This window comes from Onthophagus taurus, chromosome 1, assembly GCF_036711975.1.
Source record: "Onthophagus taurus isolate NC chromosome 1, IU_Otau_3.0, whole genome shotgun sequence".
Classification (NCBI taxonomy): domain Eukaryota; kingdom Metazoa; phylum Arthropoda; class Insecta; order Coleoptera; family Scarabaeidae; genus Onthophagus; species Onthophagus taurus.
In genome coordinates, this window is record NC_091966.1 from 18,100,315 (window position 1) to 18,126,680 (window position 26,366).

The 26,366-nt window shown below is 35.3% G+C and overlaps 1 protein-coding gene across 1 annotated transcript in view; it reads left to right on the top strand.

The window, feature by feature from the left end:
• The window catches only part of LOC111424650 (uncharacterized), a 112,228-nt gene that overhangs the window by 78,259 nt on the left and 7,603 nt on the right, over nt 1–26,366 (top strand). Inside the window, exons 3-4 of the mRNA XM_023058273.2 lie at nt 18,169–18,289; nt 18,345–18,430. Coding sequence (XP_022914041.1) covers nt 18,169–18,289; nt 18,345–18,430 — 207 coding nt within the window. The remainder of the gene's footprint in view (nt 1–18,168; nt 18,290–18,344; nt 18,431–26,366) is intronic.

The following is a 26,366-nucleotide window of genomic DNA, read 5'->3' on the forward strand; positions in this document are numbered from 1 at the left end:
TCGAGTTGTTCCGTCGCGGCATTGTTGACTGAGCCACTCTTCCAAGTGGAACATTCCGTCGCTATGGAGACCGAAGTGGATGGAAAATACCGGTCGTTTTTAGTGTGGTGTGAGGAACCACATTGTAATCGTACTCTGTGTGCAATGGATGGGCGATCGCGTTACTTAAGCGAGTTTGAGCGAGGAATGTTTGAGGGTATGCACATTGAGGGTGTATCGTCCTGTGAAATTGCGCGTCGTCTCGTGCGGTCTTTATCGGCAGTGCAACGGGCATGGCGAGAATGGTCTGAGGTAGGACATAGGTACCTACAGCCGCGGCCGGGACGGCCGTGCGCGACCCCAGCACACGAGGATCGCACTCTTGTGCTCAGCGCTTTAGCGTCGTGTGCGTCCTCCTCAAGGCAACTTGGAGCTGTTTGGCCACCGGCAGAGGAAGGCGCACTCACTACGCGAACTGTATGGCGGCGTTTGGTAGATAGTGGACTGCGCGCGCGTCGTGCGATACAGCAGATTCCAGTAACACCCGAGCACTGCAGCATACGTCACGAGTGGGTTGACGCTAAGCATTAGTAGGTTGCCGAGTAGAGGAACATTTTGTTTTCCGACGAATCAAGATTCGAATTGATCACCGGTGATGCGCGAATTTTAGTTCATCGGAGACGGGTGGTGATCGTCTACTCAAGCAGTGCGTGCAAGAACGCCCTATCCACCGACAACCGAGCATTATGGTATGAGGTGCTATTACACATAGTGGACGTACACGTCTGCTGCGTGTATAGCAGACCATAACGGGTCAACGATACGTAAATGAGGTGCTACGGTCCGTTGTGCTTCCCTACGTTCGGCGACGCCCAGGTCTGCTATACATGCATGACAACGTCCGAACGCACATCGGGCGTATTGTACAGACCTTTGTGGAAAAGCACCGTATACGAATGCTTTCTAGGCCAGCTCGTTTTCCGGATCTGAATCCAATCGAACATATTTGGGACATGACTAGTCGGAGACTTTTACGTTATCCGGCTTCCTCGGCTAACGTTGAGGAGCTATGGAGGCGAGTTGAGGTGGCATGGTTGGCCATCCCTCTTGCTACAATACAGCGACTTATACACTCCATGCCACGTCGTGTAGCGATGGTACGCGAAGCTCACGGGGGATACTCTCGCTATTGATGTTTCTCCTCCCAGCAGAGTTGTGCCGCTCTCCTTGTGAGAGTAAGTTACACTACTTTAGTACTACTTCCATACCAAATTTTATTGCGCTAGACACACGCGTTCAGATTATACAGGGTGTGCTCGTGAATTATTTCCAACAGTGTATTTACACCTTTCATAGACCGTGGTTTAGAACTCGATTTATAAAGTAAGGGGTTTTCACATCCGATCTCCTGACGCGTTGGAGCAAAATAAAAAAGTTGCGCGGTCTTTTAGCTGCTTTACCCACTGGCTTTTTTCTGGGATTTAGCTACCTATGTTCCACTTGCATACGTTTCCAGAAAAGACCTGTTTCAACCGCATTCCATACCTTATCCGGAATGTAGCCACCATTTTCAATTATTTTAGTAAATTTTGCAGGAAGTTCGTTAGCTGCCACATCATCTGCAGATCCAATTTCACCCTTAATCTTAATACCCTTAATGGTATTCGTTTTTGAAACATATCCTCCATCCATATTACCAGAACCTTTTCCATTTTCAGCTTTACAATGTCTCTTATGTACGATGCTGTATGAGCACTTAATTTCTTATCAGCATCTGTCATTTTTATTACATATTCAAATGATTTAAACAAAAATAGATTGCCTTTGATAGGGATTGTGATATCTAAAGCTTTTAGTTTTCCAGTTATTTACCTTCCGTTTAATTTAATTTTCAAAAAGTCATATCGACTGTATTTTTAAGAATCATGATTTTATATATATGTTAAATTGTAGTTTAAATATTCTAGTTTAGGTTCTAAAAGATAATATTAGGCATAGAAATTTCCAGGAAAAATTATTATACAAGACATTGCCAAATTTTTAAATTAAAAATAATACGAAATTTTCAAAAAAACCACATCGACCGATGTATATTAAATCGAACCTTAAACATTCTAGTTTATGATATGATATAAAAACTATAAGACAGTATTAGAATATTATTGAAAATATTTAGAACATATGAAAAGCTCTAGATAACAACAATCCTTATCATAGTCAACCTATTTTTGTGTAAAGAATTTGAATCCATTTAAAATAATTTTATTTTTTAATTTTAATTTAAAATAAAAAATTTAAAATAACAACTTTATGGTCTACTTCCGATGGACTTGAAGTGAAGACCATCTAAAATATGTTAGATCGAAAGATTGGGATGAATATCCCCTATAAACAAAATTTCTGAAAAAAACATAGCTGCAATGAAAACAATAAGAACAGGGTATTACTGACTTTTTGGCGTACACTGAATACATCCTTGTTATCCCTGAAATCAACTCCACAATAGCTATGATGATGATATGAGAGAACTTCAAAAATCAGTTGACACTATCTTAAATTGCCTCACAAAATAAAACCTGAAATTAAATACTACCGAATGTGTAGCAAAAATCTTCACAATTAGAAGAATCAACATCCCTTAAGAAGTAGGACGGGATAAAGAAATATCTAGGAATTACATGGACACCAAATTAACGTAAAACTTTCATATAGAGACTAAGCTCAATGACGCACATCAAAGACTGTCCCAATTATATCCACTCATAAACAGTAAGTCAATGCTAAAACATCGACTGAATTTTTGGCGGACACTGTACATTAAATAGGCGCTAGAATTACCCTGTGGTACTCCGGCCTTAGCCATTTTTATATAGGATTTTTTTGTTGCTGCTGGGCTGAGGGGAATGGCCCCTCTCGTCACCATGACCTATAAGATCTATTGTAACTTACACCTTCTAAAGGTTTAAGGCACATCTAGGTGCTGGATGAACCTTAGAATTGTTTCTTTATGTTAGTATATGTCAGGTAAGCCTTCCGGAAATTCTGTGTCTTAGGCCACCTCTGGTGACGCAATTACACAGAATATGTTCAGCGGTCTCTGACTTGTCGTTGCAAAATCGACAAATTTGATCCTGAGCTTGTCCAATGTTAAAGCGATGGTAATTTATTGACGTGTGTCCGATCAGAAAACCTGAGACCTTTGGTGAGGCATAAGACATCTTTAGTTAGTCACCTGTTTTAAGTGTTTTTTTGTAGTCCACAGCCAGGTTGGGGTTCAATAAAGGGCCCCAACTTCTCCACGTTTTCATTACCCACAATGTGTTTGTGACCTGGAACCCACCATAGGGTAACTTCATTACCCCCTGAGAAATTTTCGCAGGTTATCAGCACATGCTTTGACCAGTACGGATTCACATGTGTAGGCCTGAATTGCATTTAGGGCGGCCCAACTTGGCTTTCCAGGTTCAAACCGATGCAAACGTTTATGGCAAGAACTTCACCCTGAGAAATGGTTGTATCCGACCTTAAGGGCATCTTAATTCGGCTTTTTGGTCCGCTGATGCCTATCGCCCATAACTCCGGATCCAACTGTCTTTGAAGCATCGGTGTACCAAACTAGGGCTCCTCTTTTGAGTTGAGGTTCACCCTTCGCCCATTCTTCCCTGCTTCTAAATATGACCTTATATGGCTGGTTGAAATCAAGTTGTTTAGGCATGTGTTCCTGAGGATTTCGCGATGTCTTCTGCGGTTGCCCTGCTTCAGATTGCACTCAAAGCTGCCTCTTTTTGTATGTACAAGTGAAGTGGTGTGATGCCGAGTGTGACACCTCCGTTATATTAAGACATACAAGCCGCTGAATTTGTATCAATCTTATGTCTTATGATTTGCTTTAGGCCACCAAACTAATGAAACATTTGTTGTTTCATTAGTTTGGTCTGATTATTGCCACATAGGCCTTTATATAGGATAGACAGGAATTTATTTTCAGAGAACCAGGAGGCCATGGAGCCAAACCTTATCGAAAGGTTGTGCTATGTCGGAAAATATATCTTCGAATCGTACCCACTCTCTATATATATGCTGATTCTACATAGTTAGTGCAAGGTTGAATAATTTTCTCGAAATCCAAAGAGGAACTTCGCAATTAATTAACTATTGTTCTATTAAATGTTTTTTTATTGGTACTTGAATTACATTTTCCAATTGTTTGGACATTGTGGAAAGCTGGCTGATAGGTCTGTAGCTCACTACATGTTTTTTTTTTCTGTTTAAAACATAAGAAGGTAAGTATGGTTCCAGGATTTGGGATATTAGCCCAGCCTAAGACAAACCTTAAATATCGTTGTGAGCAAAAACAATGTTATACTCGAGCGATATTTTAATACAATATTCGGAATACCATCACAAACCGGTGAGTTCTTAGTATGGAGTAACTTAATGAATTGTTTAATTTCTTTTGGAGATGTAATCAATGGTTGGCACCACTTTGGGAAACATCTATCTGAAGTTGACAAGATGGTCAGTAAAAACAACACATTTTTCTTCATCAAATCGATAGTTGATGAATGCTAGTGATATTAGGAATAATTACAGGTTCTCTTAGGACTCTCTTTGTAACTTACCACAAACCTGTAGTTAAGTCACGTTGAGTCACTCTCAAGTTCGGAAACATACTGTTGATAACAATCCAGCCGATAGCTATCGAGTTTTCATTTCATTTTGAATGAGCCTGTATTTCGCTGTATTTGAGGCTGTTTGCCATTCTCGTCTTCTTGAGTTTTATTAAGTCTAGAAAATATGGTGGCATAGTATTTGGCTTACATCTTATTTTGTCATCATCCTCAGACGTATTTAGAAACGATATGGTTGTTAAAAAATTTAATGATGAAAAATAAATGATGGTCTAGAGTCTAGATAAATTGTTGATCTTGAGTTCATTATTTTAGGCTGGATTCCGCCCCTAAGGGCTGAACCTATTGTATTTTTCGTACAATACTGTTGTTATAAATTTAAGGAAAGAAAGAAAACTCGTTTTCTTAGAACTTGTACGGCCGCGTATTCGTTGACCGCATTCTTTCCATGCAAAAATAAATTGTTTTGAATTTATTGGTGGATGAGCCGGTAGGTATTAAAAGAATAGTTTTTAATATTCTTTTTTTGATCAAATTCTCGCATCTCTTTCAAACAATCTAAAGACTTGACCTTTGCGGAAACTGAACAAATGCCATTTATATTACAAAACTTTCCCAAGAAGACTTTATTCAGGCCGGAAAGTTCAACGGCAGAGAAGGTCAAACGAACAATAAACCCGAAATCTGGCATATTTCTTCCTTCCTTTAGAATTTATTAGTTCTGAGAGTTCCAGTTTTTTTTCTTTTCCTTATTATTCAGGTTCATTGTGTTGTTCTGTAAGCATTGATTACATTTTTATAAACGTATATAGAACGTTTGAAGTATTGGCTTAAATGCGTAAATATTTACTCACTACATGCAGTCGCAATTTGACTAGTCAAATAAGTCTTCTGCATCTAGGCATAATGTAAATACTGTTCGATTTAATATAAATACCAAAGCTCGTATTGAGTTAAAAAATCCAATTTCCACATCAAATTCGTTTCTTAATCTTAAGCGGAATAAAATTAAACTTTAAAATTGCCTCCCGGTTCTTGATGAAAGCGTTTAAGTATAATAATTAAAAATCGTACATTAATAAATTTCGTTTTATATGTATTTACCGTTTTTGATATAAAAATCTTATCAACATTATTATTACAGTTAATTGTTGAATTTAATGTATGTAATTGACACTATAACCCGATTTAGTAATTACTTCCAGCTTAAAATTTCCATTTCAAACTGTAATTACACATGACTAATTCAATTACACCATTTATTAATTACTACTCAAAATCACAAAATGCATTCGTAAAAACTTGGATTTTCTTGATGAAATAAAATTGATTACGTAAAATACATTAAATGCACTCACTGTGAGCTAAACTTTTTAGTACTAAATTCCGGTTTGTGTATAAACCAAGTAATACAACTGGATGCATTAAAAGCGGAATGGACTCGTATAAAAAGAGCGTTTTCTCCGAATGGATTTGAAATGTTCAATAAAACTTACGCTGTAGAGCGGCGGGATACTTGGACGTGAGGATACATTAAATTTAACGTTACCGACTTCGAAGCACTTAAATCGACACGTCAACCCCTACTCAATTCAATGGTACAAAGGAAAGCAATTTTTGTTGCTTTCAAGCTGTATACTTTTAAATTGATCCTACAAAAACACATGTAACATATGTCCTAATCGATTCGAAACAATCAAGTTTATGTAACATTATGATACTCAAACACAAGTGATGTACACGGCGCACAATTATGCAGGCGCATAAAATTAGGTTAAAGTGCACCGGTGGAAATTTTAGTGTTATATTTAAAATTAATTATTTTAAAATTTATTGCGAAAACATCTGGGATTATTTTATATAAACTTTAATATGTTATCTATTCATCAAAAGTGAGATCACTAATACATGTCGTTAATTAGTTTTCATGCTATATCTTCTTCTGGAAGGCTGCAAATTAATAAAACAAATATTTTTAATACAATAAAGTATTAAAGAATAAAATAAAATAAAATAATGGCTTAAGATTAACAAGATTTTCATTAACAAGAAATTCTTCGTTAGCAGAAAGTCGTCCGTGTAAATCATTCAATGTCATAAGAAAAGGGCAGAAAGGCGAAAGTTTACTAAAAGCTTATAATGGGCAAATAGCCACGATAGAAATATAAATATTATTGAAAGAATAAATAACTCATCCACGGAACAACTAAAGAAATAGGAACATCTAGGTATCAATATAATGTATATCGATGATATATTGTGTCACAAGAAGACAAATTCAACACTTTCTTTGACTCAACGAATTTCTATAGTCTTTGTCAAGCGCAGTACCGTAAAAACGAGATATTTAGCTGCAAATAGTGAGTCGTGAGTAGAATAGTTGCCGTGACTACTTATTATGATTGATGATAGACAATTTAATATGGGCCAATTTTTACAATAGAATATAATAAAGTCTGTAGTACATTAACAGATACCCCTTCCATTGCGATTTTGCAACTGTACTGATTAAAAAAAACTGCAACAATATTCAACATGAACACATCACGCCGTTGAAAATTGAGAGTACACAAGCTTATGGAACAGGTAATGGGTTTTAAATGTTTTGGCGGCAATATTACGAGCAGCAGGAACTTCCAAGAACAAGTTATAGCTCAAACAACGAATGCAGCATTGATATTAGTTACCTGAGGGACGTAAGCAAGGTTGTTTTAATGATTACTGTTAAGTACAAAAATTTCAAGAATTCCTCAAGATTATCCAAAAGAACTTGTATTACTTCAACCAATTAATAAAACTTCAGCAGCAACAGGAAAATTAAAGGTTACCTCAAAAAACTTCATCGAAACCTAACAAACTTCAAGAAACCTTATAAAAGCCTGAACATGTAATCGAAATATTAATGTTAAGAAAAGAAAGTTAGTGTAAAGTAGGTGTAACTTTCTTAAAACCTAAATTTATTTACTAAAAAATTGATTTTTTGTCATTAAATTGTAGGATTTTGCCTATATAGGGGTATCTTTTATAAAATAAAGGCCTGATTGTTTATAAAACAATATTAGTTTGTATATTTCACTTAAATAAACATTTTACAACTCATCTGTTCGCGCTCAACTACCAACCGTTAAACAATAAAAACTTAACCTACTTTGTTATAAGAAAATCGATTTGATTTTCAAGAAACAAAGCCGATCCATTCCGGGATATCAATTTGGATTCCAACAGGGTAGATTTACATCTCATCCCTTGGAAGTGCTTGTCTCAAAGTTCCAAGTCGCACGTTACCAAAAAACAACAATCTGCCGCAGTGTTCCTGGATGTTCAGAAGGCATTCGACTCCGTATGGCACAGAGGTCTATCTACTGTACAAACTAACCTATCTTGAAAAATCCCATTTTATCTCCTTAACCTGCTAAAAAAATTTCTTTCAAACTGCTCCTCATTGGTTGAAGTGAAAAACTGCTATTCTCACAGTTTCGCACGCCAAAACGTAGAGGAATGGTACTAAAAATGGCGTATCCTAATAAATCCTTCCAAAACCCAATTCTTCATCCCCTTTCTCCCTGCTCGCGTTGCACCTCCCACAATAGTAATTCAATCTTCTCCTATCACAGCTTCACCAACTTGCAACTACCTCGGCATTACCTTGGATAGAACCCTTCAATTCTCTGCCCACGCCATTAAAGTAAAAATGAAAGTCAAAAACCGCGCCAAACACTTCCGCTCACTGCAATATGCCGACCTATTATCGAATATGCCTCATTAATCATGACTGACGCGCCGAGAGGATCATAATACCATCTGGAGGTAGCAGAGAGAGCAGCCCTGAGAACCATTACTCGCATTAGACACCCTCACAACCCACTTTTCAACCCTTCCAACGAAGTCCTATACGACCTTACAAAGATTCCTCCTATAAATTCCCGTCTACAATCCTTATCCCTTAATAAACTTTCCCACAAACGTCCTTAAAATTTTCATCATCACTCCCCTCTCCCTCACCCACTGTCCCACCACACGGCTCACACTGCTTAAAAAAATAAGACCCAACTGAAAAGACCGAAAACCAAATCAAATTCAAAGTGACGGTCAGAAAGACTCAGGTCTATAGCCCTATTGGACTTATCCTATATTGTTCTCTCTCTCGATTTGATTTTCAAAGGAACAAAGCCGATCCATAAAACTTCATCAAACCTTATTTTCTAACACAGAAATTCTAACACAAAATTTTATTGAACAACATAATGTTAATAAAAAAATAATGTAACAACATACTGTATATTATACAGTGTGTTAATTAATTATCGTACCCGACGCAACATCATCATTGTAACTATGCAACCAATATCACAACATTGGTATTGCAATACGCGATTTGCGTATTCAGATATATTCAGTGTGATATTGGTTGCATACTTGCAATGATGACGTTGGGTACGACAATTAATTAACACACTGTATATGTTAACAGTACATTTTAGTATCAATAAGAGGAAATTCAATGAAATTACATTCAATTCAACATTACCGAAATTTCAATATTTATATGCAATATTAAACAATAACCAAACAAATCTACTTCTCCTTAGTTTACGATTTCTCCTATTATTCAACGGCTGATAATTCTTCTGATCTTGTATACCGCATCTCTCTCTTGTTTGTCGGTCTTGTAAAGAAAGTCCTGGGATCGAGCTGAGCAACTTCATCTCTACCGTGCTAACTTTACTAGCACATTGTACATTTTTACTTTACTATCTATTTTGCTATTTTTTCTTCAAAATACTTCTCTAAGGCTTAAATACCTGACAGTTGAAGGACATCACCTGTTCTATGACTTTATCTTCCACCTCCAGTTTCATCACCTTCGAGACTCTCTAGACGTCACTTTGATTTTTTGTGTGAAAAACCTCATACTGTATTTTTTATTATTTTGCAAAATTTATAGAGGAGCTTGCATATGAACTGCAATATGTTCGCTCTCTGCTATAAGTACATAGTACATCGTCTACATTGCAGATTATGTTAAACGTATCGTTTCCCGTCGATTTTATACCCGTCCAGAGATTTGATCTGTTCTATTATCTTCTCCATAATTAGATTAAAGAGGAACGGGCTTAGTAAATCTCCCTGTCGGATACTCCGTGAAACCGGAATTTCCTCAGTGGTTGTGTACTTTTATGTTTGTCTTGTTGTCTTTGTTTAATCCTCAACTAGCCATATTATACAATAAGGTAGTTTTCTGAAGTTTAGTATATCGAGTATGTCCTTTAATTTGACTCTGTCAAAAGCTTTTGTTAACTCCTCGAAATACACGTACGCTGTCTCTTGTACTTCTATTCCGTCAGAATCCCTGCTGTTCGTCCGAAATATCTATCATTGCCTGGAACTATTGATGTAAGGTAGTAACAAATAATTTTAGCATGGTATTCAATAAGGTCTAATGCCTTTATAGTTTTCTGGCTTCTTATCTCCCTTTTTGCATATCGAAATTTTTATGCATGTCTACCACTCTTGTGATATCGTACGTATTGACATTATATCGTACATTCTTAAAGAGTTTCTCTATTTGTTGCATGCAGTTTTCGCTTCCGTATTTAAGTAATTCGCCACGTATGCCACCGGGTTCCGGGCTTTTCCTATTTTTCAGTTCGGTTACAGTGTTGTATATCTCCTCTCTGGTTATAGTATCCTAATGGTTGTTCTGTAGTACCATTATAGGTGTTTTCCAACGATTCTTTATACTGTTTGTTGGCGGTCAGATGCGTGCGCAGTTGAAAAATACTATTCCAACCGACCCGTTGACTGACTTCCGACTTCGAAGTTAATGGGCTTGGTTTGGTTCAAGAGTTCTATAATTCCGAACAGTTCTGAACCTTTCTGCGTATACATATTACATATGACACTCAAAACGTTTGCGAAGCCTTAGATTGCCGTTTACAAACAGACGTTATTTACACTGATTTTTCACGCACATTCGATCAACTCGACCATGACATTCTGTTTCGAAAAATTAAGGAGTTTGGTTGCGAGTTAAGTCTTTCGTTGCTTCTGAAATCGTATCTATCAAATCGAACGCAACATGTCGAGATGTCCGGAATCAGGTCGAAGCAAATAATGGTCACGAGTGGTGTGCCGCAGGGTTCATGTTTAGGACCTTTACTGTTTACGTTGTTTGTGAATGAATTTCCAAATTTGTTCAAAATTTCAACATTAATGTATGCCGACGATCTGAATCTTTTCGGAACAATTGAATCGGACAATGATTATACCAACTCGCAGGAAAACTTCACCAAATTGTGTTCATGGTGCCAACCAAATGGGTTGTTGTTGAACGATGCAAATTGTCAAATCATGATTTATACATATAAAAGAGAAGTTATTCATTATGATTATCGGCTGGATGATACAAGTCTTGAACGTGTGTCTGAAGGTAAGGATCTGGGAGTTTGGTTCGACAGTAAACTGCTGTTCAGCGGCCACATAAGTAAGCTGTCTTCTGATGCCCTGAAAGTCCTCGGATTTATCACTCGAAACAGCTGCGAGTTTGCCAGGTTGAGCTCAATGTCCACTCTCTATAAAGTTCGTGAAAGGTAAATTGGAGTATTGTGCAATTGTCTGGTCACCAACAACTCAGAATAACATCTCCGCAATAGAAAGGGTGCAGAGGAAATATGTTAAATATATACATTTCCTAGAATTGGGGCATTATCCTCCTAGAGGAAGTGATTACTATCATACGTTACTTCAGCGATATGATCTCACAAGGGAAGTATCAGAACTGTCCCTCAACGATTTTGTTGAAATTTGGTACAGCGATAGTATGGCCAAAAATAAGGTTTACTTATTTTTTTATACGTGCTAATAAAGCCCCTGGGGCGAGTTATAAGGGTTGGAAATCGGGGCAAAATATATATATTCGCTTATAGGCTGAAAACGAAAATAGCTATCGAAATGTGGTAAATGTAAACTGATATTCATCTTCAAAGAGCTTTCCATTGATATATCACACATATATCTGAGGGCTTCAGGGGGTAAACTACCCCTAGTTTTTTGGAATATTTTAAAAACTACCCTGTCGATTTGGCGATATTATGTGTCCTTATAGTACGTTTAAAAATATTAATGACGTGTTTTTTCTCATTCGCCTCTGACCATCCCCTGCAAAATTACGGAGTATGATAGATAACCCCTTTCCTTAAGAATAATGTGATAAACTGTTGCACTTTTGAACAATATTTTGAAGAAAACCATAAATTAGTTGTAAATTAAGATTTCCGCAGTAAAATAAACCCTATACGACATTAAGGAGTGGCTGGGGTTGGTACCCCTAACCACCCCAAAAATTAAATTTTTTTGCGAAAATTTTGTCGATTTTGGTTCAATTTCCTACTATGATTTTTTTATATGTTAGGTAGTACTATTGTAAGAACTTACAAGGGTTAGAAGTTTGGGGTAGAAAATATATTTTCGCTAATAACTTTCATACTCCTACAGGAAAATGTTTTTTATCCTCATTCTATTTAAATAACACAAAAGTTAGGATAATTATATAAATATTTATTAATAATGAGTTAAAAAGTAACTGACAAAAGAATTGTTGACTATCACAAATTGTATTCTACGTTATTAATTTAATTTCTTTTTTTTACGTTTTTTATTCAATATATTGTTGGCAATAATGAAAATCATGGAAAAAATGTTTTAAACACAACGATTGTTTACACCATGCACAAGTTATAACAGCTATATCATCACAGATATCGCACGTAGGTTTTTCATTGGAAAAGCAAACCACCACGGGATTTTCAAACTGTTCTGGTCTCTCCTCTATATATCCAAATGCAAACCAGGCGTATTTAAAAACATTAATAAATCGTGAGGAAGACAACTGGTTATGCGTTAAGGATTGCAATTTTAAAATATTATCTCGCTGATGCAAATTGATATCGTACTGGTAGAGAATAATTTGATCAGAAAAATTTCTAACGAAATTTTTCCATATTCTAAAGCCAAATACATCCAGGGGTTGTATTGTTGAATCCAGGGACAAATATTTAAACTTAACATCCGATGGAGTTACTTCACTAATAATTTCAGGGCAGTGATCACTCCAAGAGTCCAGTAATAGTAATGATTTGAGTCCGGTGTTTGGGAAATAGACATTTTGTAGCCAATTTTTCATATGAGCAGAAGTCAGTTTACCAGACTTTGATGCCAAAACGAATATGTTATCTGCTTTGAACATTGTATTTATTACCCTCAAATTTAACACAACTGATAGAAACAATGATTAAAATAAATTAAATAAACATAAATTTAAAAAAAAACTAAACTAACAATGTAGAATACAATTTGTGATACTTAACCATTTTTTTCAATTGCTTTTTAACTCATTATTAATAAATATTTATATAATTATCCTAACTTTTGTGTTATTTAAATAGAATGAGGATAAAAAACATTTTCCTGTAGGAGTATGAAAGTTATTAGCGAAAATATATTTTCTACCCCAAACTTCTAACCCTTGTAAGTTCTTACAATAGTACTACCTAAAATATAAAAAAATCATAGTAGGAAATTGAACCAAAATCGACAAAATTTTCGCAAAAAAATTTAATTTTTGGGGTGGTTAGGGGTACCAACCCCAGCCACTCCTTAATGTCGTATAGGGTTTATTTTATTGCGTAAATCTTAATTTACAACTAATTTATGGTTTTCTTCAAAATATTGTTCAAAAGTGCAATAGTTTATCACATTATTCTTAAGGAAAGGGGTTATCTATCATACCCCGTCATTTTGCAGGGGATGGTCAGAGGCAAATGAGAAAAAACACGTCATTAATATTTTTAAACGTACTAGAAGGACACATAATATCGCCAAATCGACAGGGTAGTTTTTAAAATATTCCAAAAAACTAGGGGTAGTTTACCCCCTGAAGCCCTCAGATATATGTGTGATATATCAATGGAAAGCTCTTTGAAAATGAATATCAGTTTACATTTACCACATTTCGATAGCTATTTTCGTTTTCAGTCTATAAGCGAATATATATATTTTGCCCCGATTTCCAACCCTTATAACTCGCCCCAGGGGCTTTATTAGCACGTATAAAAAAATACGTAAACCTTATTTTTGGCCATACTATCGCTGTACCAAATTTCAACAAAATCGGTGAGGGACAGTTCTGATACTTCCCTTGTCAGATCACTCGAATCAAAACGACAGCAACTGTGCGCTTCGTTTGTGAACAACTTACTGCTTGGCCGTGTGACAGCACCTGAAGTCTTATTCTGATCCGTCCATTTCTGAGGCTAGTCCGTTGTCCTTTGAGCATATTAAGTTTTCCACTAATAGTAGGTTCTTTCCATCAAACTTTCCTACTGGGCTACTCATTCCACACAGCGTTTTCCATAGGCGGATTATAAGAAATAAATCAGCAATATTTAACTAAAAATTTGCATACAATACAAAAACATTAATTTCATAATAGGTGTACGCTGTATACAAGGGCGTCGCCAGCCAGTGGGCCAGGGCGGGCACGACAAAAAAATTGAAAAATAACACCAAATTATTTAAAATATAATTTTCGTGGCTTCTTCGCGAATTGGTCAACCAGATTATCAATAAAACCCTCAAAATTTTCAAAAATATGCTTCCTATACACATTCATCATGGGAAGACATTGAGATGACATTCTGCCATAGTGCTTCTAAGCCAGGTTTTATTGTCCTCAAGCTGCTAAAAGATCGTTCAACAGTATATGTCGTGCAGGGTAAAGTGACCAAAATTATAAAGGCTTTTCTCGTTTCAGGGAAAAAAATGTCGGCATCTTTTATGACATCCACAACACTTAATTCTTTTGAGTCAGGTTTATCCTGCCATAGTTTTTTCCATAGTTCGATTTCGTTGTTGATATTTGATAAATTGTAAAATTGGGAAAAGACTTCACCAGTTTCTACGAGGTCTTCAAGGGACATGTCTAACATTTGAGCTGGGTGTAATTTAGATAAGGAAAATGACCGGGTGTTTTCTTCAGAAAAGCGAACTTCAAAAGAATTAATAATCGAGTCTAAGTATGGTGTTATTAAAGACCTCCGCCAGAATTCTGAGGGGCTTGCTGCTGGGTGGTTGTTCTGATGTTGTTGTCTCTCAACAATACGGGGCAAGGACTTCATGTCTTCTCCTAGTCCAAGTTTTTCTGCAACGATAGTAGCGTCCCTAATAATTCCATTTGTGACGTTTTCTGGACCGTTACGGTGGTTTTCTATAAATTCCAAAAGGCGACTAATGTGCTGGGATGCCTTAACTGCATTCAAAGCTACGGATTGGAGAACGTTCCACAGGTTCCATCATAGCCGAGTATTTGGCTATCAAAAGAAAGCTGAGAATAAACGAAACTCTAGAAACTGCTGCATGGAGCTGATAAGTATTTTTTCTAGTCGCATTATTTATTCTTATTTTCTTCCCGTGACGAGGTTTCAAAGGCCTCCATTATAATAGGAAAATTCGCATTAAAAACACTAATATTTTTGTGTTTCTCGATCCATCTTGTTTCGCAAAGCTTGGAAATATTTGGTATCAATTTGCGTCTCAAAACTAATTCTTGAAAAAATGTAATAATATCTTTGATGGCACCTTCCTTTGATGAAAGCACAAAGCTTTTTTATATTTTCTGCGTAGGATTGCTTGTACACCACCTTCTTTCCCGGACATCGTCGAACAACCGTCAAATCCTAAACCAACACATTTGTCCGGATCAAGATCTTCTTCTGCCGAAAACTCATCTATTGCTTTTGCAATACATTTCGCATCCAAAGCATCAAGTTTGACGAATCCGAGGAATACTTCTTGAACTTCCTTGGTTTCCAGATCAAAATATGGCATCCCATTCGATAGTTGTTCAGTACTCGAGATGTATATTTATTGTGTTTTAATTTTTTTTTTGAATCTACCTCTGGGGGGCGGGCAGTGGCCCCCCTCTGACGACGCCCTTGGCTGTATATACAAAATGTGCTTCAAATATAAAGAAAGGCTTTGTGGTTCTATTACTACTAGGATAAAAGAAAAGAGTTTTAAAGTCCAAATACGTTTTTGTCCTACATCCAGAAAAATAGTGACAATGAAGAAAGTACACAAGATGATACTCTGATTTACCTAATGATAGACCACCTAATGGTAAAGATACAATCCACGTTTGTAGAACAACCTTTATGAACACTCACCGCCAAAATTTCTATTTCATAATATAAATTAAAGAAGGAACACAATGGGCGGGTTCCAGACAATGTTTGTTCATACTAACCCAGTTGGTTGCAAAAAAAAACTAAAAAGTAAGCACAGAAAAAACATGAGAAAGACAATCTAAGAAAAAAAAAACATATAAAATGTATTATAAAGTACTTAACTAACTAAAGCAAAAACTTGTACTGCCTTCACAAATCCCAACATGCCAACGGTAAATATCCTAGCATCAGATTATTCCCCCCCTTGCTGCTGAAACCTCAGCCGCATAAACGCTTCCTGAATATGTATAAGCTCAGAATTTGCATATCGTTTGGCAATTTACTATAAGATTTGTAAAAGTGACAGCTGAAGCTTCTTTCAAATAGAGACTTTCGATGTTTTGGTGGATATATAAGATTGTTTAATCTCGTAACATATGGGTTTGTTGTCGGTTTAAACTTTTTTTATACAGATATTCGGGCTTACATGAGATTATAATTTGGATGGAAGAGACATAACCTATGAAGATCTCTTCTTTGTTTCATTGACAACCATTATATCATTCAGCTTATGAGTAATTCTATCAAATTTTCTGATACCATAAATATACCTCAAGTAACTGTTTTGCACTCTCTGTATGCGGTTAGAAGTCACCACATCAACAGCCGGGTGGTATTATCTATTCTTAACCCTAAGCATTTGGATTCCTGAACTAAACTGATTATTTCACCATTCATTTGTATATTTAACACAGATCTGCTACTAGCCCTGGCATTACCGAGACACATATACATGAATTTACTTGAGTTGACTCTCACTTGATAGTTAACTGCCACACGATACGTTCTATTTAAGTCACTATTTTTAGTTTCAGCACCATGATAATCAATACCTGGGAATGAAAAAAATAACTGTAAATCGTTAGCATACATGTTAATTTTACAATACTCCAAATAAAATGTGATTCGGCCTATATTGAATCAACTCTGAAAAATTAGAAAGTTGAGTTAACCAGTGATTATGTTAAAGTCTTTAAAGACGCTAATACTAATTCAGTTGTCACAGAAGTTATTTAAATATTATTCTAAATCAGAATGGCTTCTCTATTCGAATTTCAGACCTAGCAAGATTCTCTTTAAAATCTGGTGATCGTAATACAGAAGATTTTTTTAATCAAAATTCAATTAAAATCAAAATTGATTCTTGTTCGTAGTTTAATTAAACAGCGTTTGTAATTAATTTTTAGTTGAAACCTTGTTATCGGAATGGCAGTACATATTGAAAATCCTCAATTAAAAGCACTTGTCGTTGATTCTAGGACGGAGGATTTGAACTGCTGCTGCGACACAACGTTGGTACAGTGTAAACGAAGGGCTGTGGACTATATACCAAATAACGCAACTTTAATCTGTAAGCGTGGTCCCTCGGTACACTTTAATTTAATTAATCCGGACGCCGCATCCCCTCGCGATATCGCATTTTATCGGTATACGCGCTGCCGGTCAGAGCAGTCGGTGTCGTTTATCGCCACGGCTTTCCAGTTCAACCCCGTTCCAAACCCCCCTTTTCTGTCCAGCATGAATAACTCTATATAGGGTAAATTTGTGTATATTCAAGAACGAAATCATTCCATTCAGTGTATTTTGGATAGATAATATTGCGGGTTTCACGAAGCTTACACAAACAAAAATTTTAATCAAAATTAATAAATAAAATAATTCGCAATAGTTGACGATAATCCACGATTCGAAATTAGTTGCGGGTATTAATATCCAAAAAGAAGCAATTACAACTGAAAAATAACCGGTTTATGTTTCAGAGAATGTTACTGATACAATCAATAGTACTAATTTCATATTAATAAATTGTGTTGAAATTACAGTATTAATAAAAGTAAATATAAATGAAAGCATGAAGTTGATACACAGAAATAAATTCTTTACAAATAAAATAAACTCGAATTAATCGACACTAATTTATACGGCACTTTGAAAATAACTCTTAAAATAACCACTAAGCAATCTAAACTGACTTTCATATATAGCGAGACGTGCTTTGAACATCACTATTAACTTTGTCAGCTAAAACAGCTACCCTAGCCGCAGCCGCTTCAGAGGTCTTTCCCTTGCAAATGCCAGAATGTTACTCAAAGTACTTGCTAATTACATGTGGGTAATGATCAAAGGTTATTTTCAGGGGAATTTCTACAAATTCCACAACAACTCATAAGCCCGAAAAAAAACTATAAGTGTCTTGGAAAATTCTATTTAAATTCTATAAATTTTTTAGTTTCTCATCAGAAAAAGTTAAATAACACCTTTCTGTTTTATTTCAGGTGTACTTTACGATCTTTGCGGCAATGACATGCTCTGTGCTTCATCAAGAATTATTACTCCTTAGGAATGAAACTTCTACTAAAATGGAGAGTTTTTTAGATCCTGATATGGCTTCTATAAGTAAATATAAATGAGTTAATTTATTTATTTATTTGCATATGTGTTTATTTTTCAGCATCCACAATATTTACAGGTGTAATATTTGGGTTTTCAACGTTAGGAATAGTAACTTCAATATTACTCTTATATGGATTATACAGAGTAAGTTCTAAATTAAATTGTCTAAAAGTAATGGTTCAAACAGCAACAGAAAATACTTAGAATTTAAACTCAGAGAGTAGGTATATTATAAGGTATAGATCCGATTTTCATCGAGTTATGAACAGTTATAAACATCATCACGCAAACTAATGTTCTTGTCGAATATATCGCAGTCGCACAAAAAATTTGTTACGAAAATAATCCATCGTTCGAAGCGACAAAATCAACACGCGTCAGCGATGGTGTTTTGAAATATGAAATTTTCAATATCGCGGTAGTAATCGAAAGTCACCCAAGTCCATACCGATTAATGACTTTTTCTCATCACAATACTCTATCTAATCGTACTAAATTAACCCTTATCCCGACATCGTGTCAAATTGGCACAATTATCAACTTTAATTGATGGTAATAAATCATCAATTGCATAAATTACAAATATTTTTTTACAGTCGAATCGATTAAATATTTTGACGTGATAGAAAAAATTTCTAATTTTGTTGTACTTTTACTGGTTTATTTATATTTTTGTTGTCTAACTAGTTTCGGCAAAAAGCCATCATCAGAGACAACTACAGGAATTAACAATTTTTAATTAATAAGTGAAATCTAAATATGTGAATTAACAATAAAAAGTTTTTTTTTAAATACTTACAAGTCAATGAATTTTACAGGAAATTAATATCGAAAACATAAAGCGGTGAACTAATTAAAATTATTGTCAAGTACCGAGGGAGGGCAGCTTAAGGAATGATCTCATCGAACTGCTGAAAAGGAAAGAAAAGAACACCAAAACTAAAGAGATTTCTAATTGGGAAGAAATTCAAACAATTTTTTAATGAAAATAATTTTATTGAAATTAAGAAAAACCCAACATCTAGTTTTCACACTAAAACTAAAAAAATGGTTAAATCAGCACAAGATTTCCTTAAGGAACATTCTGTTTCTATGTTTAATTTTCTACCAATGAATCCAAAAACACCTTTGATTTATTCATTGATCAAACTACACAAAACTAACTTCCCAATTAGGTCTATTATTTCTTCCATAAACTCAAGTACTTATAAAATTTAAAATTTTTAATACAATTTTTCAAAAACATAATTCAATTTAAAGCAGATTTCACTATAAACAATAGATATGATTTAATTAACATAATTCAAAACACACAATTACCAAACAATTTCACTTTACTTTCCTTTGACGTAACAAATTAACTAATATACCAGTGTCCGAAACCTTGATTCTCTCTAAAAAATATGATAAGTAACAAAATTAAGCAGGCTGATGCAGAACATGTTTACAATTTACTGAAAATATGCACTGAACAAAATTTTTGTCAGTTTGACAATAAATTCTATAAATATAACGAAGGCTTACCTATGGGATCTGCGACAACCAACTAAATTTTTTAGATTTAACTCTTATTAATAAAGGAGAATCAATTGAATTTAAAATTTATAGAAAACCCACACAAACTGACACTGTAATTCCTAATTTTTCTTTCCATCATAATTCTCATAAAGCTGCAGCTTTCAGAGCTTATATACACAGATGTCTCAATACACCACTATCTGAACAAGATAGAAATAATGAATTTAATATCATTAGATCTATAGCAAGTAATAGTGGTTTCTCAATACCACAGATAAATTCTTTAATTAAAAAACTTCAGATAAAACATCAACTTAAAAATTCAACCACTTTACAACCACTCACACAAAATAATAATTTAATATATAGATCAATTAATTTCCCTGGTAATGTTGCTTATAATATCCAGAAGATTTTCCGTAAATACGATATTAATATTTCCTATAAAAACGTAAACACTTTACAGAAAAAACTATTCAACGCCAAAATCAATTTGTTAGATCAAAATGGTGTTTATAAATTGAAATGCAGTACTTGTGGTGCTACTTACATTGGTGAAACAGGTAGATCTATCAAAACTAGAATTAAAAAACACCAACATAATGATAATTCCAAGTTTGGTAGACATATGTTAATGTTTAGACATGATCTTGACATACAAGAGGGTGTTACGTTGCTACATAAACAGAACAAAGGTTTTAAACTTAGTTTATTAGAACAATACGAAATAGATAAAATAACAACACAGATTTAGAATGCCTTAATGATCAGGTACTTTCTTTAAAAATCCCACTTTACAAATATTTAACCATTCCTTTCCCCCAAAATGGAGAGGATTAATGCATCCGGTCCGCGTGCATTTTTCGCACTTTTTGGGGTCCTAGCGGCCAATCCCCCTTTTTCCTTTTTCGAACCCCAATCCTTATACACCTCTTCCTATTTTTATATTTTAAAGTTCCCGTTTCAAATTCCAACTATTAACCCCACTATAATAGTTCATAACTATGAAATATTATATAAAAATCATAAAATTAAAAAAAAAAAAATTTATAATTACATTTAATTACAGAATATTTCTTTTCATGTTAGTCCTTGATAGTTTGATTTAAATGAGTTTTCAGAATATTTTCCAGTTTGTATTTAAATTTAAAATACGTCACCAAATATTTTTGTACATGCGCATTGTATATTGTTCTCTTACGAAGAAGAAAAAAGAAAAACCTGAACTCAGACCATCTTGTAACATCTGCCACAAAAGATGTCCATGCGGAGTTAAATCTTTAAAGATTTTGTAAAAAATTTTTACGTTTATTTTAAGTAAATTTTGTGACAATAATAATTTTAATTTGTTCACCGCTTTATGTTTTCGATGTTAATTTCCTGTAAAATTCATTGACTTGTAAGTATTTTTTAAAAAAACTTTTTATTGTTAATTCACATATTTAGATTTCACTTATTAATTAAAAATTGTTAATTCTTGTAGTTGTCTCTGATGATGGCTTTTTGCCGAAACTAGTTAGACAACAAAAATATAAATAAACCAGTAAAAGTACAACAAAATTCGAAATTTTTTCTGTCACGTTAAACAAACTGGTATAATGGATATTAACTTCAATTTCAACCTAATAAATATTTTGACTTCGTTGAACAAGAAGAAAAAGAGGGTGGTTATATTTAATTCGAATGTGTTGTTGTTGTCGAAAGATAAAACAAAACAATACTCCAGAGGACCATTGCCAATCGCTCATTTACCACTGTTCAAATATCGACACATTGTCCGTTTTCCTATTATTCATAGAGCCATTTGAAAATATGATCGTTGAAATGACGAATTTCTATGGGGTTCGTCAATATAGGGAAATATGGCGAGCGTTTGATATATTCACAATGCACGCATACTCCGGATTGCTTCTATTAGCTGAGCTTTATCGTTTGATGTACCAATTTTTATTGCATGTGTAGGAATTCGTTTATTCGTTTCTTGATTAGACTATAAACTTTCTATTCTGATGCATAGAAATATCTTGCTCCCATTAGATTTATTTCGACAAAGTGGTTTAACAGATGAAACTCCTGTACTATCCCAAGAAATGTTATTGTAGTTTGCGAGCAATTATTTATTTTAATCCTTCAAATATTGTCGTCTATTAAGAAGACTGAGAGAATAGCTTGCGCGAGATCTTAATCTCTTATTCTTTCCTTACAATCACTTATTAATTATTACGCTCGCATCCAAACTTTAGTAGCACTCGAATAATTAGGTATGTTTTTGTCCAAAAAGTGTAATAGAAACAAAACAATTCTGGAACGCAGCTTGACTTCTATGAAATAGATGCAATTGACATCACAGATACAATTGATAATAACACTAGTCTACAAAAAGAAATTCATAAAATGTATATTTGACGCCACTGTATTTTTCTTATGTAGTTTGGTTCCGTAAACCCAAAAATCACATTTAAAATTTTTTCTATGGATACGTTTTGGAGCTATAATTTTTTTTAAGAGTAAGTTAACTATTTGTAGCATATCTGGAGTTAGATATGACCGATCTGGTCGTGCTATTCATCAAATTAAAGAGTATTGTATAGCCAATAAATGTTATTAATACTTTTTTCGAAAACTGCTATTAAAAGTTGACTTTTGCGTAGTACTTAGCGACCGTCAAAACGATAGTTTTTTGTCAACAGGACGGAAAAGTCTTTTACGTCCAGGACGCAAAAGACTTTTACGTTCAGCTAGGCCAATCAAAGAATTTGATACTATTAATTGTTAATTTATTGTTATGAACGAATTATAAACACAAAATAATCAACATTTAATTGTTTTATCATTTCATTTCACGTTTAAATGCAAGTTTATAATAGTACATTTGTTCAATAGGTGAGGTTAAATCGATGTGACGTTAAGTTCTTGACATAACATTAAATGAATTCTAAATGTCATTATACAGAATTTGGTCTTTTTATTAATTTATAACTTTAGAAAACGCAGTTTTCGAAAAAATGTTGTTTGATACACGACAGCGAAATTCTTTTGCATTCTCGAACGATTTTCAAAAATAACTATTTCCAGTCGGTTCGGTAGTTTTAAAACAATGGTCCATAATATGTAAAAAAGGGACTTTTTTTAGACAAAATGTGAACCAAAAATTCATTCAATATCCGTGAAGAGTCACAGAAAAAATCTTTTTTACCTTCTGCGTAAAGTTTGCTCTTTTAAGAAGACAACAAGTTACGCAGGATGAGAATCTATGGAGAAAAATTACCTAAAAATTGTGATCTTTTATATGTGAGAGCTTTTTCCTGTACATGAAATTCCGCGCAATGTTTCCACGTTTCTAAGATTTTACGTGGATGGTAAAATTGTAAGATGCTGCCACATCCAGTGTACCGGAAGTAGCCTATAACTTCGTTATTTTAAACGGAATGCTACCATTTTTATTGGATATTTGAATTGAAAAACAGTTTTGTTTAATCAAAAATCACAATCCAAAATTCACTCGCAAAAAGAGAACTACAAAAATTCCGTCATATTTTTTACATACAGTTTGTACTTTTATAAGTACGAAGGCTTTCACGGCCGGTGTGAATTAAACTAAAATTTGAACTAAAACTGGAACTAACACTAGAAACTTTCGGGTTTTGCCGTGCGTCTTTTAAGAAAAGGTTTGACGTTTCGGATGTCATATTGCAAGCTTCTTCAGAAACTGGTTCGAAGTGACAAGATCAAAAATCGGTAACTGTATATAAATCAGAAAAACTAACCGTCGACTGCTGGATCTTCTTCAGCCTTATGCTCCCTGATGCGCCACTCGACGTTGCGTCCAGTTTGGCCAACATAAACCTTCCCACAACTACACGATAGTCGGTAGACTCTCGCTCCTTTTAATGGAGTTAGTTTGTCCTTGGCTATCGGGATTGTGTTCCGAATTTTGCCGTACCGCACTACGATGTCGTCCTTCTTGAGGTGCCTAGCAATTCGTTCCGTTACACATGAAACACAGGGAAGACAGATAAATCCAAGTGGTTTTGTACTTACCGTGTCCTCTTTCTGCTTTCGCTGCTTGATGGCCTGGTTGATACCCTCGAAGTGTATCCATTCTTCTGCAGCACGCCTCGTAGAAAGTGTTGCTCCTTCTCCTTTACATAGTCTCACTGCTCGCTGAAATAATGTACGGATCACGGACCTCTTCTGTTGGGGATGATGATGTGAACATGCCTGTAAAACCTGTTGGTATGGGTCTTCTTTCGATATACACCAAGTTCTATATCTCCATTTGTCATCCTGGTGACCAACACATCTAGGAAAGGTAGTTTTTTGGCAGTTTCTGTTTTCATGGTGAACTTAATCATAGGATGTTGAGAGTTCAAGTGATCCAAGAACTCTTGGAGCTGTTTTTGACCGTGTTGCTTTATCACAAACGTGTCATCCACATATCGGAGTCATAGTTTTGGTTTCCACTGGCTCGTCTTCAAAGCGTCCTCTTCGAATAATTCCATGTAGAAATTAGCTATAACTGGCGATAGCGATGGCTGCCCCTTCGAACTGCTCGTAAAATTCTCCTTTCCAGCTGAAATACGTCGACGATAAGCAATACTTCACCAGATCTGGCACGTATTCTGGTAAACCCTCCGGAATGAGTTTTCGGCGAAGACCATCTACAGCATCCTTAACTGGTACCCTAGTAAAAAGGGATTCCACATCGAAACTTACCAACATATCCCCAGCATCCAGCTTTACACCTTTTACCGATTCCACAAAATATGTAGAATCCCTGACATACGATTCCGTGTTGCCTGTAAAGGGAGACAGAATCTTTGCAAGATGTTTGGCCAGCTGGTATGTTGGGGAGTTGATGGCGCTGACGATAGGGCGGAAGGGGACGTCTGGTTTGTTAATCTTCGGTAGTCCGTAGATTCTTGGTGGTACCGGCGCCTGCATAAACAAACCTTTCTGCTGTTCTGCTGGAATTCCTGTGGATTTTATCAGTTCCTTCATTTTTCTTACGATTTTTGTCTGTGGGGTCCTTCTTAATCTTCCTGTAGGTGGCTGGGTCCAGTAGGTTCATCATTTTGTCGTCGTATTCTTTCCTGTCCATAACAACGGTGGCATTCCCCTTGTCTGCTGGTAACACGACGATTTCTGACGTTTTTTTAATAGATCGGAGTGCCTTCTATTCACCAACTGCAAGTTGGATTTCGGTGGTTTTGCTGACTTCAGTACTCTCGCAACTTCTTGTTGGATCTCTTCGGCTTTCAGTGCGGGTATCCCTCGAACAGCTGCTTCCACTTCGCAGATCATTTCCTCCTTTGGGACCTTCTTCAGGGCGATTACGTAGTTCAATCATTTGGCGAGCACAAAGGTTTCATCTTTCTTTATTACTTTTCTTCTTTTGTGTCCGGCGTTCCAGAGATTCAAACTTCTTGATGTGCGTGTCACGGGTCTTCTGGAATTCGCGACCAGCCTTCTCCATTGTTAGTCTGTCCACTTTATCCCAGTCTTCTCCGGATATACAATTGGAAAATTGTCACTTATTTTTTTGTAGATCGTTGAAGGTCTTGTGGATTCTTTCTCGTAGTAGTGCTTGTTTTGTCCTAATCAAAATTCTACGTGCTGCAGCAGAGTCGATGTGGTGCTTCATCTTCAAGAAGGTTGGCGTTACTTTCTTCTCTCTGCATATCGTAGAAAGGCCAAACTGCTCAACAGCTTGCGTTGTCTAATTCGTGAGTTATCCAACTTCTTGATTTGTTTGTTGATATCCTGCCCATAAAGGTTAATAATATAAGTACGAAGGCTTTCACGGCCGGTGTGCATGAAACTAAAATTAGAACTAAAACTAGAAACTTTCGGGTTCTACCGTGCGTCTTTTAAGAAAAGGTTTGACGTTTCGGATGCCATGTTGCAACCTTCTTCAGAAACTGGTTTGAAGTGACGAGATCGAATATCGGTAACTGTATATAAGTCGGAAAAACTAATTAATAATCAGTTAACACTAATTACAAGCTAATTATTAACTAATTGCGTCGCGTCCGGTGTGAGGCGGATTTTCTACCCAAATTTGCCTACCCTGTACAGGAAAAAGCTGTGGTCTCACATATAGAAGGTCATAATTTTTGGTAATTTCTCCATAGATTCTCATCCTGCGTACCGTGTTGTCTTCTAAAAAGAGCAAACTTTACGTTGAAAGTAAAAAAGAATTTTTCTGCGACCCTCTACGGATATTGCATGAATTTTTTGTTTGTTCACATTTTGTTTAAAAAAATCCCTGTTTTACATATTATGGACCATTGCGTTAAAACTACCGAACCGATTGGAAAAATTATAAATAACATTTATTGGCTATACAATACTCTTTAATTTGATGAATAGCACAACCAGATCGGTTATATGTAACTCGAGATATGCTGCAAATAGTCAACTTACCCCTAAAAAAAATCATAGCTACAAAACGTATACATAGAAAAAAAATTTAAATGTGATTTTTGGGTTTAGAGAACCAAACTACATAAGGAAAATACAGTGGCGTCCAATTACATTTTATGAATTTTTTTTGTACACT